The sequence below is a fragment of the Pseudonaja textilis genome, chromosome 1 (genome assembly GCF_049901715.1).
Source record: "Pseudonaja textilis isolate UNSWEBS1 chromosome 1, rPseTex1.2, whole genome shotgun sequence".
NCBI classification, from domain to species: domain Eukaryota; kingdom Metazoa; phylum Chordata; class Lepidosauria; order Squamata; family Elapidae; genus Pseudonaja; species Pseudonaja textilis.
Window position 1 is genome coordinate 40,497,898 of NC_141990.1, and position 14,920 is coordinate 40,512,817.

At 38.6% G+C, this 14,920-nt stretch overlaps 1 protein-coding gene across 3 annotated transcripts; it reads left to right on the forward strand.

The window, feature by feature from the left end:
- The first annotated feature begins 3,026 nt into the window (after window positions 1-3,026).
- Window positions 3,027-10,842, forward strand: MCFD2 (multiple coagulation factor deficiency 2, ER cargo receptor complex subunit). 3 transcript variants are annotated; one of them, XM_087932184.1, is made up of 4 exons: window positions 3,027-3,172; window positions 4,988-5,142; window positions 7,844-8,003; window positions 9,681-10,842. In XM_087932184.1, the coding sequence occupies exons 2-4, from the start codon at window positions 4,991-4,993 to the stop codon at window positions 9,810-9,812; spliced, it is 444 nt and encodes a 147-aa protein (XP_087788310.1). In that variant the 5' UTR covers window positions 3,027-3,172; window positions 4,988-4,990; the 3' UTR covers window positions 9,813-10,842. The 3 variants fall into 3 exon arrangements, with proteins under 3 accessions (XP_087788310.1, XP_026551656.1, XP_026551654.1); XM_026695871.2 differs by having other exon boundaries at window positions 3,120-3,275; XM_026695869.2 differs by lacking the exon at window positions 3,027-3,172 and adding an exon at window positions 3,297-3,619.
- The last annotated feature ends 4,078 nt before the right edge of the window (window positions 10,843-14,920 follow it).

Consider the following 14,920-nt stretch of genomic DNA (forward strand, 5'->3'; position numbering starts at 1 on the left):
GCCAGGAGTCAACATTGACTCAAAGGCACAAGATAAATATATAAATACTAACCAGATCTTACTCCACTTAACCTTTTATTTGAAAATTCAACTAAGGTCAGTTAAGCACTGTTACTCATAAATCAGCTGCTTTTTTATTATTACGATACAACCATCCTATAATGTCCTGCCATTTTAAATAAATCTGTTCATTACCTAGAGCAGTATTTCTAAAAGTGTGAGCTACAAAACATTAGCAGTCAATAGAATTCCCTATTCATGGGCCTCACATGCATAGCAATCCACTGGCAAGAACTGCTTGCTCCCCAAGCCCTGTGCATGCTGGCAGTACATGGCATGGGTTGAAAATCAGCTCAAATAGAACTGAGATCTTGCACAAGCACCCACTTTCTAATGATTCTCTGCAACCTGTTTGTTCACTTGTTTATTGATGTGCGTACAGGTTTAACAGGTCACTTGAAAGAGGTGCCAATTTACTGCTTAAAAAATAGTGGTGTAACTATTATTGCTAAAGTATTTCCATGATCTCCAGAGGTTGTAACCAGAAACTAAGTTTCTGACAAATGATTGAAGTCCCTGCCCTACCCACCTGCCTTCTCCCACCCTTGCTCCAGCCTACAGTGGGGGATCAACTGATTCTGTCAGCAAGAAAATATATATCAATTACAGCATCTTAAGTTGACCCACAATAAATATTTCGGATACTACTGCTCATTAGCTACATTACCACAAGATTGTGCAGATAAAAGAATATTATCCTGGTGTATACTTTTGTACTGCCTGACAAACTGTAGGAAAGCACATTGTCTGGATGTCCCTAGGGGAAAGATACAATTTGAATAGGCCTTTTTTTTTGTTCTGAACACATAACAGTTGAAATTGTCTGCATAGGATTTTATCAGCAAAACTTAAGTATAATAATAGTTTTCTTGCTATCTTAATTGCAGAGTTTAGACAATCAATGTCTAATCTACAGTGTTCTGGCAGCAAAACATCTTCCCATTGAATCAGTCCCTCCCGTTGATGTTTATGGACATCCAGCAGCTCTGTCTTGCTAGTTTGTGCTTGTTCCTCCCCAACCAGATCCTCACAATTTCCAGCTGCAAATTCAATACAACTATAAATCTCTAGCTGATATGTCATCCCAGACCAATATATAACTTCATATACTGGAGCTTCATATAGATATTAAATAATGTGGGAGAGGTCTACCCCATGGCAGTGATGGCTAACCTTTTTTTGACGTTGCGTGCCAAAAGTGCATGTGTGCCTGCACCCATAATGCAATGCACATGCAATTCCCCCACACTGCCCCCACCCCCCTGCACATGCACGGGGGACTCCCCCTGCACATGTGCATGCATCTCCCACATGCGCCCCCCCGCGTATGCAAAAATCAGCTGACTGGCAGGAGGCACGTACACATGCACAGTGGAACTTAGCTGGGGCAACAGCTCGCATCCCTGAAGAGCTGGCTCTGCATGCCACTTCTGGCACGCGGTCCCTAGGTTCACCATCACGGCCCTATGGCATCCCACATTGCAGCAGCTGAGGCCTTAATGTCTTATCCCCTATCCCTGGAACTATGGGCTCAGAAGAGCAGAATCATCATGAAATGATATCTCTTACTTCCAAACCATGCAGGCAATTCAAAAGGATACCATGATTAATGGTAATCAAGAAGTCAAACAAGACTCAGGGGGTCCATTTCCTCCATCTACTGTGTCATAATCACATAGGAATACTAAATAATTCATCTTCTCTAGGATCCTCTGTTGTTGAAATACTGGCACTTTTGCAGCTCAAAAGAGGAAGGCAAATTTGACAAACGCAACCAGTTGAGAAATGGCTTCTTCACAGAGGTTGCATCAGTTTGCCTCTTTCAAGATGGTTGATATAGGCTCTTTCTCATCAAAGTTTCATTCATGCCCTATTGGTATGCTTCAGAAGCTAGGAGGAGCATGGGTCCAATCCCCAAATGGACTCTGCATTTCCTTAGATTCCACAAGGGGACATGAAAAGTATCTCCTGGCTCACCTCACTTGATTTTGGCCAACTGTTTTCCAAACCAAAGCAGACAGAAGGAACTTTATCCTTGAGGAAAGCCATAAAATAATCTGGATAATCAATGGTCTCTTGTCCCATTTGTCCTTGCATATATAGAGGATATATTTTGAACAAAAGTATAGAACAAGAATCCACAGGTGCAGGAAAAAAAAAACTTTGCCATTCTTATTGTCACAGAATAGGCTCAAATATGAGTTCACTAAAATATGAAGATGGTTTGGAACTCTAAAGATTGTAATGTATTGATTTAAAGAACTATGAATTAATCAAGCACGGGCATAGCAAAAACTATTTGCTACAATGGAAAGACTACCATTCCATATTTGTAATCCTGGATTGACAATGTGTTTGCTTGTCTTATTTCAGACCATCATTGTATTGATAAAATGGAAATATTAATATTCCATAGGGTCAAGTTTTTATATAAAAACTGAATTGGTATAAGCATATGCTTCTTTATTCTTTTCATCTGTTAGCATTTTTTTCCTTTTTTTTCCTACTTGTTTTCCATCTTTGAATGTTACCGCCCTAAAATGAATGCAGCAGTAATATTTTGAAAATGAGCAGGCATATGCGGGCTGCAAAAATCAGAACGCTCAGCAAAAGAAAAAAGCCGGGAATATGAATCATTTGCTTTCTGGGTTTTTTTTGCTGCACTGTTGCTGAGGTCTTCGCATCATCGCTCTTGGTCTACCTGGGGGTAAATTTCACCACAAACCATATATTGCATCCAGCTCATACTATTAATTCAGCGTTTCCCACTTGGAGCTCCAGGAAAGATCCAGGCTGAGCAAAAAAGCCCCATGGCGAGAAATCGGAACCATCTTAATTCACAAGAACAGCAGCCGCGCGGAAACCCAACCGCTGTTCGCTGAAGGAGGTGTCATTAGCGCAGCCCTAGCAATTGGCTAGGAAATTCCTCCCTATGATGACTCCTACCCCCCCCCCAAAAAAAAAATATAGTCCGGCGTATCAGCGCACGCGGGCGGGCACAGGGGGCTCTTCCTCCGAAAACTCGCTCTGAGAGGAATAAAGCCACGTCATAAAACGGGAGGGGGCGTGGTCTCTGCGGACATACCTGATTCCTTACGCACACACCCCTTCGGTAAGACGTGTGCGTGTGTTTGTGTTTTTCTCACAACACGTAAAATATCAAAGAGAGTAGCCAATCGCCGAGGAGAAGGCGTGGAACTCTTGACGTATTGAAGGTCAGAGGTGACATGAGTTGTGGGGGATGGTGGCCGAGAGGGTTCAGTTCTGTGGGTGTTGCTGCTCTTCCCGGCCCGGACAGTGTCATCTTAAGGGCAGTATTGCTGGGAAGAGGTGCAGGTTTTCCGGGACGATCGTAGTAGCCGGGATCTCGCGGTGGCCAGAAGACAGTGCTTGCCTTGCGCCGGCGGGAGTCTGTGTCGCCTGCTTTCCCGTCCGGTCCTGATCTCACCGTTGCTTGCAAGTCAAGCAACTGGAGCCGCTATTCTGGTAGTGGGGAGATCCTTCGAAGTGCTAATCCTGCAATCCTCCTTATAGTTGCCTGAGGTTAATTTTGGAACAGGTATACACAGCTTCGTGGCTGCAAATTGCAGCCGCAGTTAAATGGCATTTGGTTTATTTATTTCAAACGGAAAAGGGGTAGAATATTCTTTTTAACGGTGGACAAAAAATTACAAACAACATTTTTCAAGCATTCCTGGAATATGTCACTGCTTTCTAATATCCTGAGTTGCTTGATTTTATGTGACCTTACATTATCTCGGGAAATTGCAATTTGCATTGAGAAGGCGATTTGCCTGGGACATAAATGCTTTCCTTTTAGTACCTGTTAATATTGGCACTATCTTTTATTTAGCATTTTGTTACTGTTGTAACAATTAGTATCTGAATTCTAACTGACATTTATTTGGAGGAATTTAAGCTCAAACTTTTTTTGAAGTCAATATGGACACTTTTTCACAATATATATTTCTGTTTGCTTGCAAGATTGATATATTTGCAGTTCAGTTGTTTCAAAGGCTCTAGGAAATTTTTTTACAAATGCAACATTGTGTTATGTCTGGTAAAACTGGATACTTTTTCATATTATGGTAAGGACCTGATTGTTTGCAAGATTGATAACATATGTTATCAGTCATTTGAAAGGAATAAGTTTTACAACTACAATATGGTGTTATGTCTAGTAAAACTCTTATGCATAAGGAAATTGATTGCAAAATTGGTGTCATAAAGTCAATGAATTAGCTGTTTCAGAAAATTGTTGTGATTCTAAACTTAAAAGTTTGTTGACACGACTTCCAAAATAACAATTCAAAGTACATAGTAATGTTGTTTGATAGGTAGCAATGGTTGGTGCATATTGAATAGGAGGGGTTAAGTAGAAAAAATAGTTGTACTTGCTTCATCTTAAGAGTTGTGAAATAATTACATCAGCCAAATGTACACATAATGTTAAAAAGCCATATGTGGCAGAGTAGTTTGTTGTAACTATTCATCTATAGTTGATTTATTTAAAATGGGTGTCAAACTTACATTGTCATGGCATCGTCATGTGACATATTGGGACTTTTTTCCCCTTCACTAAACCAGGCGGAGGCAGAGCCAGCATGTGACTCATCCAACCCACGAGCCATGAGTTTGACACCCCTGATTTAAAGGCATTATTGTACCTATTTTAAAAATCTCTGGTCACAATAAATTGTAATATATGTGAATAAGATTGACAATAACTTGAAATATCTAGTATTTCAAACTATTGTTATTCACGTATAGAAAAGGAAAAATGAAAGATAAAGTTTTGAGGTGCATTGTTGGTGCTTATGGTAAGGGTGTAACTTGTTGTAGAAGCAGTATTTGCAAATATGCAGCAGAGTCTTAATTTTATTCTTACAGTATTACATTATAAATTGTATTTTAATTTTTTTTCTAGAATATGGCTGTTATGGTACATCTAAGGATTTATAGCATAGATTTTCTCTGCTGTATTATCCTTGCTACTTCCATTATCTCTTTAGCAGAGGATCACCTGGATGGAAGCCATCATCCCAGCATGCGTCTTGATAAGAACACGGTACAAGATAAAGAGTATGTGTTCCATAAATTGGCATTTTATATAATTCCATTTTATCTCTTTATTCTTCCATTATAGATAGAGTTGTGAACTGCAGAGCAAGTATAGGCAATATATAATCTATGAATTAATGTGGGAATCTTTAGGGTTACAACTAATATACTTGAAAAGTTAACAACTGGAATTGAGGTGGACAGCTTTTTTAATGACAGCTTCTTTAATGATAGAATTACAGAACTCAAGGCCTGGTCATTAACAGAACAATTTAGTTTTGGCCTTTAGTTTTCTCCTTAAATTAAAGAGCAATTTAACCAGATTTCAAAATGAATGGGAAAGGGGACTTTAATTTTTTCCATTCATTTTGAAACCTGATTAAATTGTTCTTTAATTTAAGGGAGAAAACTAAAGACCTTTTGGCTAAGAGGAAGTGCAGTATCTGTTCTTACAGTTTAGAATCATGAAAACCATTCTTAAAGAGTCAGCAGATGTATGTACATTTAACTTAGTCTATTCTTTTATCACTTTTGGAGTTCCATCTGGTCCAATTATTGCTTCACTTTGATTTTAAGAGCTGGAATAAAACTCAATACAGTCTTCATCTTGTGTCAGCCTATCCTCCTCAGCCTGAATGCTTACCAGATGTACAGGCCAATCCCCAGAGTTTTAGTATGGTTAATGCTGGGAATTTTGGGACTTGAGGCATACTTGCTTAGAATGCTAAGACATTAGCAAGATCCTGATCTTAATGAAGTTGTCACTTCAGAGTGCAACAGGTATGAAAAAGGGAAACACCAGGCTAGAAAAAAAGACTGAAAATAAAAGTGTCGGCATTTTAATTATCAAAATCTATAGTATGTCTAGATACGGAATGCTGTGTACAATTTCAGTCTTTTCATTTGAGAAAGGGCACAATAACTAGAGAAAGGGAAGCAAAATGATCAGAAAACCCTGAGGGTTTTTTCCTAGATTTTTGAAGACTCCTTAGGGGAAAAAAAAGACTATTGAAGGATTAAGGTGTATAAAATAATAAATGGCAGAAAAAGTGGAGGGGGAGCATTTTCTAGTGAAGGGGTTACCCAGTGAAGCTGATAGAAAAGATATTTAAAACAAAGAAAGGGAAATCTTTCACATATGTAGGAAGTTAGCACCCACCCCTCTCCTAGAAAAATGAAATATCCTGGGAAATATTAAAAAGGCAGAATATTTCCTCTAAAAAAAGTAGAAACTCAGAAGCAGAAACTCACCTCAGAAGCAGAAGCTCAACTCCCCCTTTGTTAATGGGTGGGCCATTAAGGCCTAGGCCAGAATACGTTACATAACAAAGATCTCCAGGTAAAGCTATAGCAATTGCTCAAAAACCCTTTCAGTGCATCATCATCCAATAAGGCTCAACCAAGCCTGGAACTTAGGACAGCCTACAGAGTTGCCCCTGCATGGCCCCATGGAAGTCTGACAACCAATCAGAATACAAGCTCCAATTCAAATCCCAAAAGAGGTTATAAAACCCAGGCACTCTCAGCACCTCAGCCTTTTCTTGATCTTTTCCCTCATCTTGAAGCATGTGATCATCCTTTTCACTCTGGAACTCCAGGCCATGTGGTCCTGTCCACCTTTAAACCTTCCAAACAGCCTCCATGTTTCCAGTGTCTTTTTCCCCACTTGGAACTGAACCCAGAAGGATTTTTCTTCCAACACGTACAACATAATTAACCCCAATTGAATTCATTACAAGACACATTGATAGCCACTAACTTAACTACCTTGAAAAAGGGATTGGGTATATTCATAGAAGATATTTCTGTTGAAATCTATTAATTCTTCAAGACCAACATTATCCCTAAGCATATCTTGAGACACTAGATGCAAAGGAATAATGGGAGGGTGGGAAATCTCATTCTATTTTCTGCTTGTGAACACCCCTGTGATGACCTGTAGTCTCTCAAAATAACCCCAAACCCAAAACATATATTAAAGTCTGGTAAGGCCTTCAACTTAACTTCACTGTTTTATTAGGCACAGTTTAAAGTCACAAAAGTAAGTAATGAGGCAAACAGAAAACCAAAACAAACCGCATTGATGAGAGTTCCGAAGCAAGCCAAGATAACTAATAATAAACTCCAGGAAAATAACCGAGAAAAGTCCATGGGAAGAACGCCAGCAAAGATAAACCTCTTTCAAGGTGAACACTAAATTGACTCCTGCAAATTCTAACTGCGCAGTTGCAAACATATACATAGCTCCCACCTGCAAGCCACGAGGAGGATCATGATAATTTCCTCTTGAGTAGACCTTGTTTTTCCTTAATCCTCTCCTCCCTGCGTGACCTAGGATGGATAGGGGATGGGCCTGGATCCTCCTCTGACTGCTCAGCCGGCCTCTGCCCTTCCCCAGCCTCCTCTACCACCTCTGGAGCCCCACTCCCACTCCCTGTTGGCTGTTCCTCCTCTTCCTCAGAGTCATTCTTCCTCAGGGGCATGACAACCCCTGAGAATGGATTAAGATGGGCATTGACCTAATCTAGTAGGGCAATTCTTATGTTCTTCGAATAAATACTGCACTCTATAAACAATGACGTATGACTCAATGAGTTGCATAATTGAGGCAATGGTGTCTTATTTAAAAAACGTTGAAACTGAACGAGCACAATATGTTAAATTATCCTGTTGCGTGTATCTGTATGGAAGTTTTGATAGCTGCTGCATATTTGTCTTACAGCCACATTATGGAACATTTAGATGGTGTTGTTGAAAAACCAGAAGCTGAGATGTCATCACAAGAACTGCAGCTTCATTATTTCAAAATGCATGATTATGATGGTAACAACTTGCTCGATGGTCTTGAGCTTGCCACTGCAGTATCACATGGGCACAGAGGGGTATGTATTAGTTCAGAGGTCCCCAAACTTGCCAACTTTAAGACTTGTGGACTTCAACTCCCAGAATTCCTCAGCCAGCTGAGGAATTCTGGGAGTTGAAGTCCACAAGTCTTAAAGTTGGCAAGTTTGGGGACCCTTGTATTAGTTTGTCTGAATGGGGAATTTGATGCGCTTCTCAGCACTCCTTGGAAAAATGATATGTGTAATATTTGTGCATTTCACACACACACATTATTAAACATTGCTTCAAACTAAAAATATAATGTTGGCATCGTGTTTAGGGAAGACTTTTCTCTAGAAGAACTGTCAGCTTTATAAATGGCAAAACTCTGAAACAGCTTTAAGAAGCAAATGAGCAAAAGAAAAATATACAGCATTATTCTGAGAAAATAAAAATTAAATGCAGGTAGTCCTCGCTTTACTACGGCCACAACTGTGCCCAAAATTTCTGTTGCTAAGCAAGGCAGTTGTTAAGTGAGCTTTGCCCCTCTTTGTGAACCTTTTTCCCATAGTTGTTAAGTGACTCACTGCAGTTCTTAAGTGAATCGTGTGGTCCTTAAGCAAATCTGTCCTTCCCCATTGATTTCAGGGACCAGCTGGGAAAGTTACAAATGGTGATCTCATGGCACCGGGACGGTGCAACTGTGATCCATTTGCCAAGTGTATGTATTTTGCCAAGTGTTTGAATTTTGATCATGTGTTCATGAGCCGGGGTCGCCAATCTTTTGGACCTTAGGGACCACCAAACTCATAATTTTAAATCCCGTGGACCAGAGAACCTGGGAAAATCCCCCCAAAAGTCTGCAGGAAAATTTCCCACCCCGTTTTCCTACCAATGATCATTCTTTATTTGGGATCACAGGATATCGTCTCTAGCTCTGTTCTGGGGGAGAGAGAAAAAGAGAGAGAGAGACTTTTAGCTTCATGCAAGGAAAGCAGCAGAAGCAGAAGAAATCTTTCTTTCTCTCCCTCAAACTCCGCCAGAAAAGAATCCTTGTGAGACTTGTCGCACCGGTGCAGCCTCTTGGAGCAGGATGCCTTGCAAGGTCCCAAAGATGGCAAAGATTCATTTCTGGTGGAGTTTCGGGGAGAAAAAGAAGGACTTTTGCTGCTTTCCTTGCGTGCAGCCAAAAGCAAAAGAAAAAAGTGGAAAGAAGCAGCCCAGTGGCCAGGCCTGGCGCATGGGGTGAGTGAGGCAAGTTCCCCCTCTCCGCTCTTTCCCCCCTCTCCTCACTACTACCTTATGTTCACAATGCAAGCCACGCAAGCCTTGTGTTCCCGTGGGCCATGTGGGCGGTACAGCCTTGTGTTCCCGCACAGCCTGGATTAATTGCTTTGACGGATACTTTGGGGGTGACATTTCTCTGCGGACCACCAACATTTTCTCATGGACCACCAGTGGTCCCCGGCCTACTGGTTGGCGACCACTGTTCATGGGGATGCTGCACCAATCATGTGAAAACTGGTCGTTACAGTGCCATTGTAACTTCAAATAGTCACTAAACAAATAGTTATAAGTTAAGGACTACCCATAGAGAACTAACTGTACCTTCTGAGTTTTGATTTGCCAGACCCATTTAAATCTTTTACTCTCTAGCAATATAATTATCAAGAAGTGTAAAGAGAGGTTCCAAGCCAACTCCTTGGTGAGACTTATCTGTCGTTTTTCTTTTCTAGGATGGTAACGAACATGTTCCGACAATAAAAGAAGAGGACCTAATTAACTTGATAGATGGTGTTTTGCACGATAGTGATAAGAATAATGATGGATATATTGACTACGCTGAATTTGCTAAATCAATGGAATAAAAACAGTCGTCACTTTTCATGTGCCCACTTCAATGTGATTCTTATTATAAATTAGTAGGTGTGTTCTACCTGAGCTGAGAAATTAATAGTAGACATGTCACCATTGGAATGGCTGTATTTGTATGTGTTACATATTGGGAAGTAAAAATAATGGAATGTAATGGAAACTCTTGTCTGCTGTGATATCGATAACAAACCCAGTGTTGAGCAATATAATGCATTGCCCTTGTCAGCAGATTATTTGGCAGTCGTCGTCCATTTGCCTTATAAGGCAAAACCTATAATAAATATTTATACATGTGGGGTTTTTTTTTCACTCTCTTTACAGAATTAAATAGATATGAAACCAGAAAAAGTTAACATTCTTTTAATATCTGTAGAAGATAATAAAAAAGTGAATCACTAAAGTGAAATATTCATTAAAATCATTGCGAACATAAATGTGTGTCTCAGTGGTCTTCCCTTGTATCAGTATTTCTCTGCATTTTAATATGCCCACTTGGGTATATTTGTTAATGTTATCTCTAAAAATGTAGATTAAATGTCAATGCTCACCTCTATCCTTTACCAAGACCTGTTCCAATATTAGCTAACTAAATTTTTGTAACTGTGGGGGGGAAAGCTGCCTTGTTAAGATATCTAGCAGTGTACCTTAACACCAGTCTTTAGTGTTAAGTCTGAATGATCATTTTGTCTTAAAATTAACTCTTTGAAGAGAGTGGTTAATACTTGAATGGTTTACTTATTTAAAAAGATTCTGGAGCTTTCAGCAATCTTTGGCCCTATACCATTCAGTAATATCCTGTAGATTTAAAATAATGTAACGGTCTATACGTCTGCCTCATTTTATAAATTTAATTGGTTAAATAATATGTACATTCCAAACTGTTGTATTTCACAAGCTGAAAACTCATAGGGCATTCTCTAAATTGTATAGAGATCTATTTTCTGTAAAGAAATATTCTTATATTCTGTAATAATCGCATTTTGTTAATTATGTAATAAAATCTATATGATTGCAACATCTAAATTACATGATGGGGTAGAATCTTATTTTTTTATTTATACTAAAAAAAATCTACACATGATGCTTCAGGGTTAGAAAAATAGAGGCTTTGTGCAATATATTTTATATTGGTTTAATGAGTTTTGCAATTCCAAGAAACTAAGCTGGGTTTGTACTGCAGTTCTGATTTATTGCTTAGTATGTTTGAGCCCTTCCAGGTTTTTCTCATTCAATGAACTATGGTAAATGAAGCAATAATATAGACCAATGCAGAGGTGTTTGCAAGGAGATCAAGACAGGCAAGATGGTGTTCACAGCAGGGCAATCCAAGCGCCACATGTTTCAGTGTTGTGTCTATGTACAAAGAAATATGGCTTCTGTTTCTTGTTTCTGGATGTACCTGATGACCTTTTATCACTTCCCCCACAATATATGATTTGGTTGACACAATGCATTCCTCGTGTGTTTTTCTACTAATTTGTGGCAGGAAATACAGGAGAACTATATTATGAATCTTAATATTGGCTTTACGTAGTTTAAAATAAAGACATTTTCCCCAAATCCCGCTCTGAAATCCACTTTTGTGCGATTGCCTCATCCATTTTGTGCAATTGCACCATCCATTGCAGCCCTCAGCTCCCCTAAAATGTTTGGAATAGTGCTGTCCCACAAAAAAAGATGCACAGCCATGATTTCAGGTAAGGGTGGGGAATCCTTTTTCTATATAGGTCCCAGGACGGATATCCTTTGTAGAAGAGACTAAAACTAGCAGCCCTTCTTGCCTGTTGGACTTTCACATCAGGGTCAAGAGTTTTCTTTTCAGAGGTCTGAAATATTTGTGGAAGACTTTCGAAATTAGGCTAAGGCATTCACTGAAGCTTCGGAAGGCAGTAGGACTATTGTATGTGCAAGTAGCTGTTTAAAAAAAACTAATGCAGAAAAGAAATGAAGTAACTTTGCTTTTTTGCAATTACTTGGGGCTCTACTCTCTCCACGCTGATTTAGCATCTGCATGAAGCCACTGGATGAAATCACCTGTAGGCATGGATCATTAGTTTGCTGATAACACTCAATTACATGTTGTTTTTTACTTTGAGCCAACCATGTGAGGTTACAGGTGCTTAGGAAAGGTATAAACACCTAGGATGTAGGTTAAGAAAATGAGATAAGATTTCAGTGTATTCTTAGAAGAAACAAGATAGAAAAGTATACTTGTTGCAGCAACTTTGACAACCTCTTTATCTTCATTTTCAAAGCTAATACATATTTAAGTATTATAGCCTTTGCCCAATTTATCCTTTTTATAGTCTGTATTCTCCCTTATTTTCTATTTTAGACATAACAATTTGTGGGGCTGGTTGTAAATTAGTCTATTTTTGATGTAGTAGTAGTAGAAACGGAGTATAAAAAACAGTGAAGGTCACTTACTATTTTTGTTGTTAAGGCTTGGTGTGTTATGTGAAGGTATATATTGTGATTTGTAATCAGTAGATTATATTTTAGCTTGATGTGAGAGCCCAACTAATTGTGGATTCATAAAACAATAAGTTAGCATGATGCATAAACCCAGCTTCACACTCCTGAAGGCCAAATAGGGCTTTGTAGGTTCAAGCCTAAGCATATGTATTTTCCAGTGAAACATACCGGGACAGGAAGTCTATTTAATTACAGTTTATTAGAATATCCTACTAATAGGGATTCCTCTCATTCAAAGAGGGAACTTCAGCACCCATCTTACATCTAACATTCCCTTTTATAGTTAAGATATAAAATGCAATGATTGGACAGGACAAAAGTAATTCCCCCTTTGCATAAGAAATCATTTACACATAGTCAAACATGATTTGCATCCCATAATACAACAAGTTCATTAAAATGAAATCTGATGATACAAAATTTTAAGATGTTAGTAAAGGTTTGGAGTTTATGAAGGGCAGACAGACATCAATTAATGCTAACAAGGTTTCTTTTATCAGGAGACATTCCCTCCTATGGATTATCTTTTCAGTTTATAAATGTTAGAAGCTATCAATCAATCAATCCTTATGTCAAGCATCCAGAAAGTATCCATACTTTCCGCTTTGAAATTCAGCTGCTACCTTACAGCAAAAAGATAAAAGGTTTCCTACACTCCAGTCTAATGGTTTGATAAACCCTTATCACCATTTTAAAGGAGAGAAAATTAAATCACATTAAAATATAACTATGTTAGTTAATAAATTTAACAATATTACAAAGTGCAACTGGCCCTCACTCCTCAAGAGTATTGAATAGCTGGACTAGATTCTAAACAGAATTAGGGAGATGCTTTGAGGTGGGTTGTTTTCTTGCAGTTTCATTACCAAACTAGGCAATATCATCAGTGCCAGAGTTCGCATTAGTTTTAGGGTAGCACTGATGATATTACCTACTTTGATAAGGAAATGTAGGCAACTAAACAACCAACCTCAGAGATTACCAAGGTCCCCTCAGAGTTCAACCTACAAATATCATCTTATATTGGTAAATACATTCCATCTCCACTAGATGCCACAAGAGACCCATATTTGGTTTGTAAGCTTTTGGGGATGGAAAGGCCTTTTCTATTCTAATTCCAGTTCCAAGATCCTAGGCTCAAAGCTTCCACCTTAATATTATAACAAGGTAAGTTTACCACAGTCTGAAAACTCTCAACCTTTATTTTGCTATAAATGCATTGATGTCAGGGAAAAAAAATCAACCATCTCATGCAGATCATCACATTACATCCCATTTTCATTAATTTATTGATTCTGTCATTTAACAGGACCAAGCCTCTCCAAATTCTCCTGTCTTTGCCAAGACCGCTAGATGAAGCCAAACATTTGTCCTTCCTTCAAGACACTTGAGTTATGACAAGCCAAAGATTTGCGTTTAATATGAGATTCCCCTCTTCTCTCTTTCCCTTCAATCTTTCAAACTCCTTGTCCAAGTTTCCACACTGGCTCTTCATTCCTAACCTAAATTATTTGAAAAATGATCCTGATACTATATATGAGCCAGACGAGATCATGACCCAGCTGAATAAGATTGGAGTGAAGAGCCAGAGTGGAAACTTGGACAAAGTGGGTAAAAATGCCTTGGTGACATTTTGTGAAATTATTATTTTAGATAAACCCTTTTGATTATTAGTATGAAGAGATTATTAATTTTCCATGTAACATTTGACAAGCAATCACCCTTCAAAAAATAATGCATGTCAATTATACAAATTTTACCCAATCTTGCAATAAGTTACAATGACCGTCTTCTTCTGCTAACTGCTAGAGCTACATGAAAGGTATATATTGCAGATTGTATTAAACCACAATTTCTTACAGTTATGAACAAACTTTTATTAGTTGGGTTCACTTACTTTACTATTCTGTAAACAAGTTTTCACAAACCACCATGGCTGGGTGTTTGCAATGATTAAACCAGAATCAACAATTCAGACTGTGGTTTAACACTGTGTCATGAGTATTTCTTGGAGCGGAGAAGGACAAATGACATCCTGAACATCTTGACCTTATTGCATTAATTACATGAATTATGTGATTTACATCACTTGCATGATAATGTCATAACACATGAAATCTTAATTGCTTGAAGCAGATCCCTTGCACTAAACACAGTAGCAACTTTGTTGGGAGTGAAGCTTTTTCACACTCTAAATGATGTACACAGGTTTCCGCTATCAGTAAGTCTCTGAACTTCATTGAATTTAAGTCTGGTGTGTATCCTGTGTGTGTCATCACACTGTGTATGTTGCAGGCAACAGTGTATCATGTAGCATAGTATTCTCTATATTAGACATAATAGCATATAAAGAATAGCATGAACATGCTTGAGATAAAACTGGGTATATTGACAAGAATATTTAAAATGATTGCTGCTGTCTTTTCTACTAGCTAGAAATGCATAAGACATGGTTTATAATGGAGGCCAAAAATTTAGTTTATGAAAGCCTCATTTGACTGAAGTCATGGTATGTGGTAGTTGGTGTGCACGCACTCATCTGGTGAGTACTGTAGCTGGTAGAAGACTGCAAATGGGAAAGAGGTGAAGCAAAAAATGAAAAGAAAGGAAAACAGATTTTACCCTA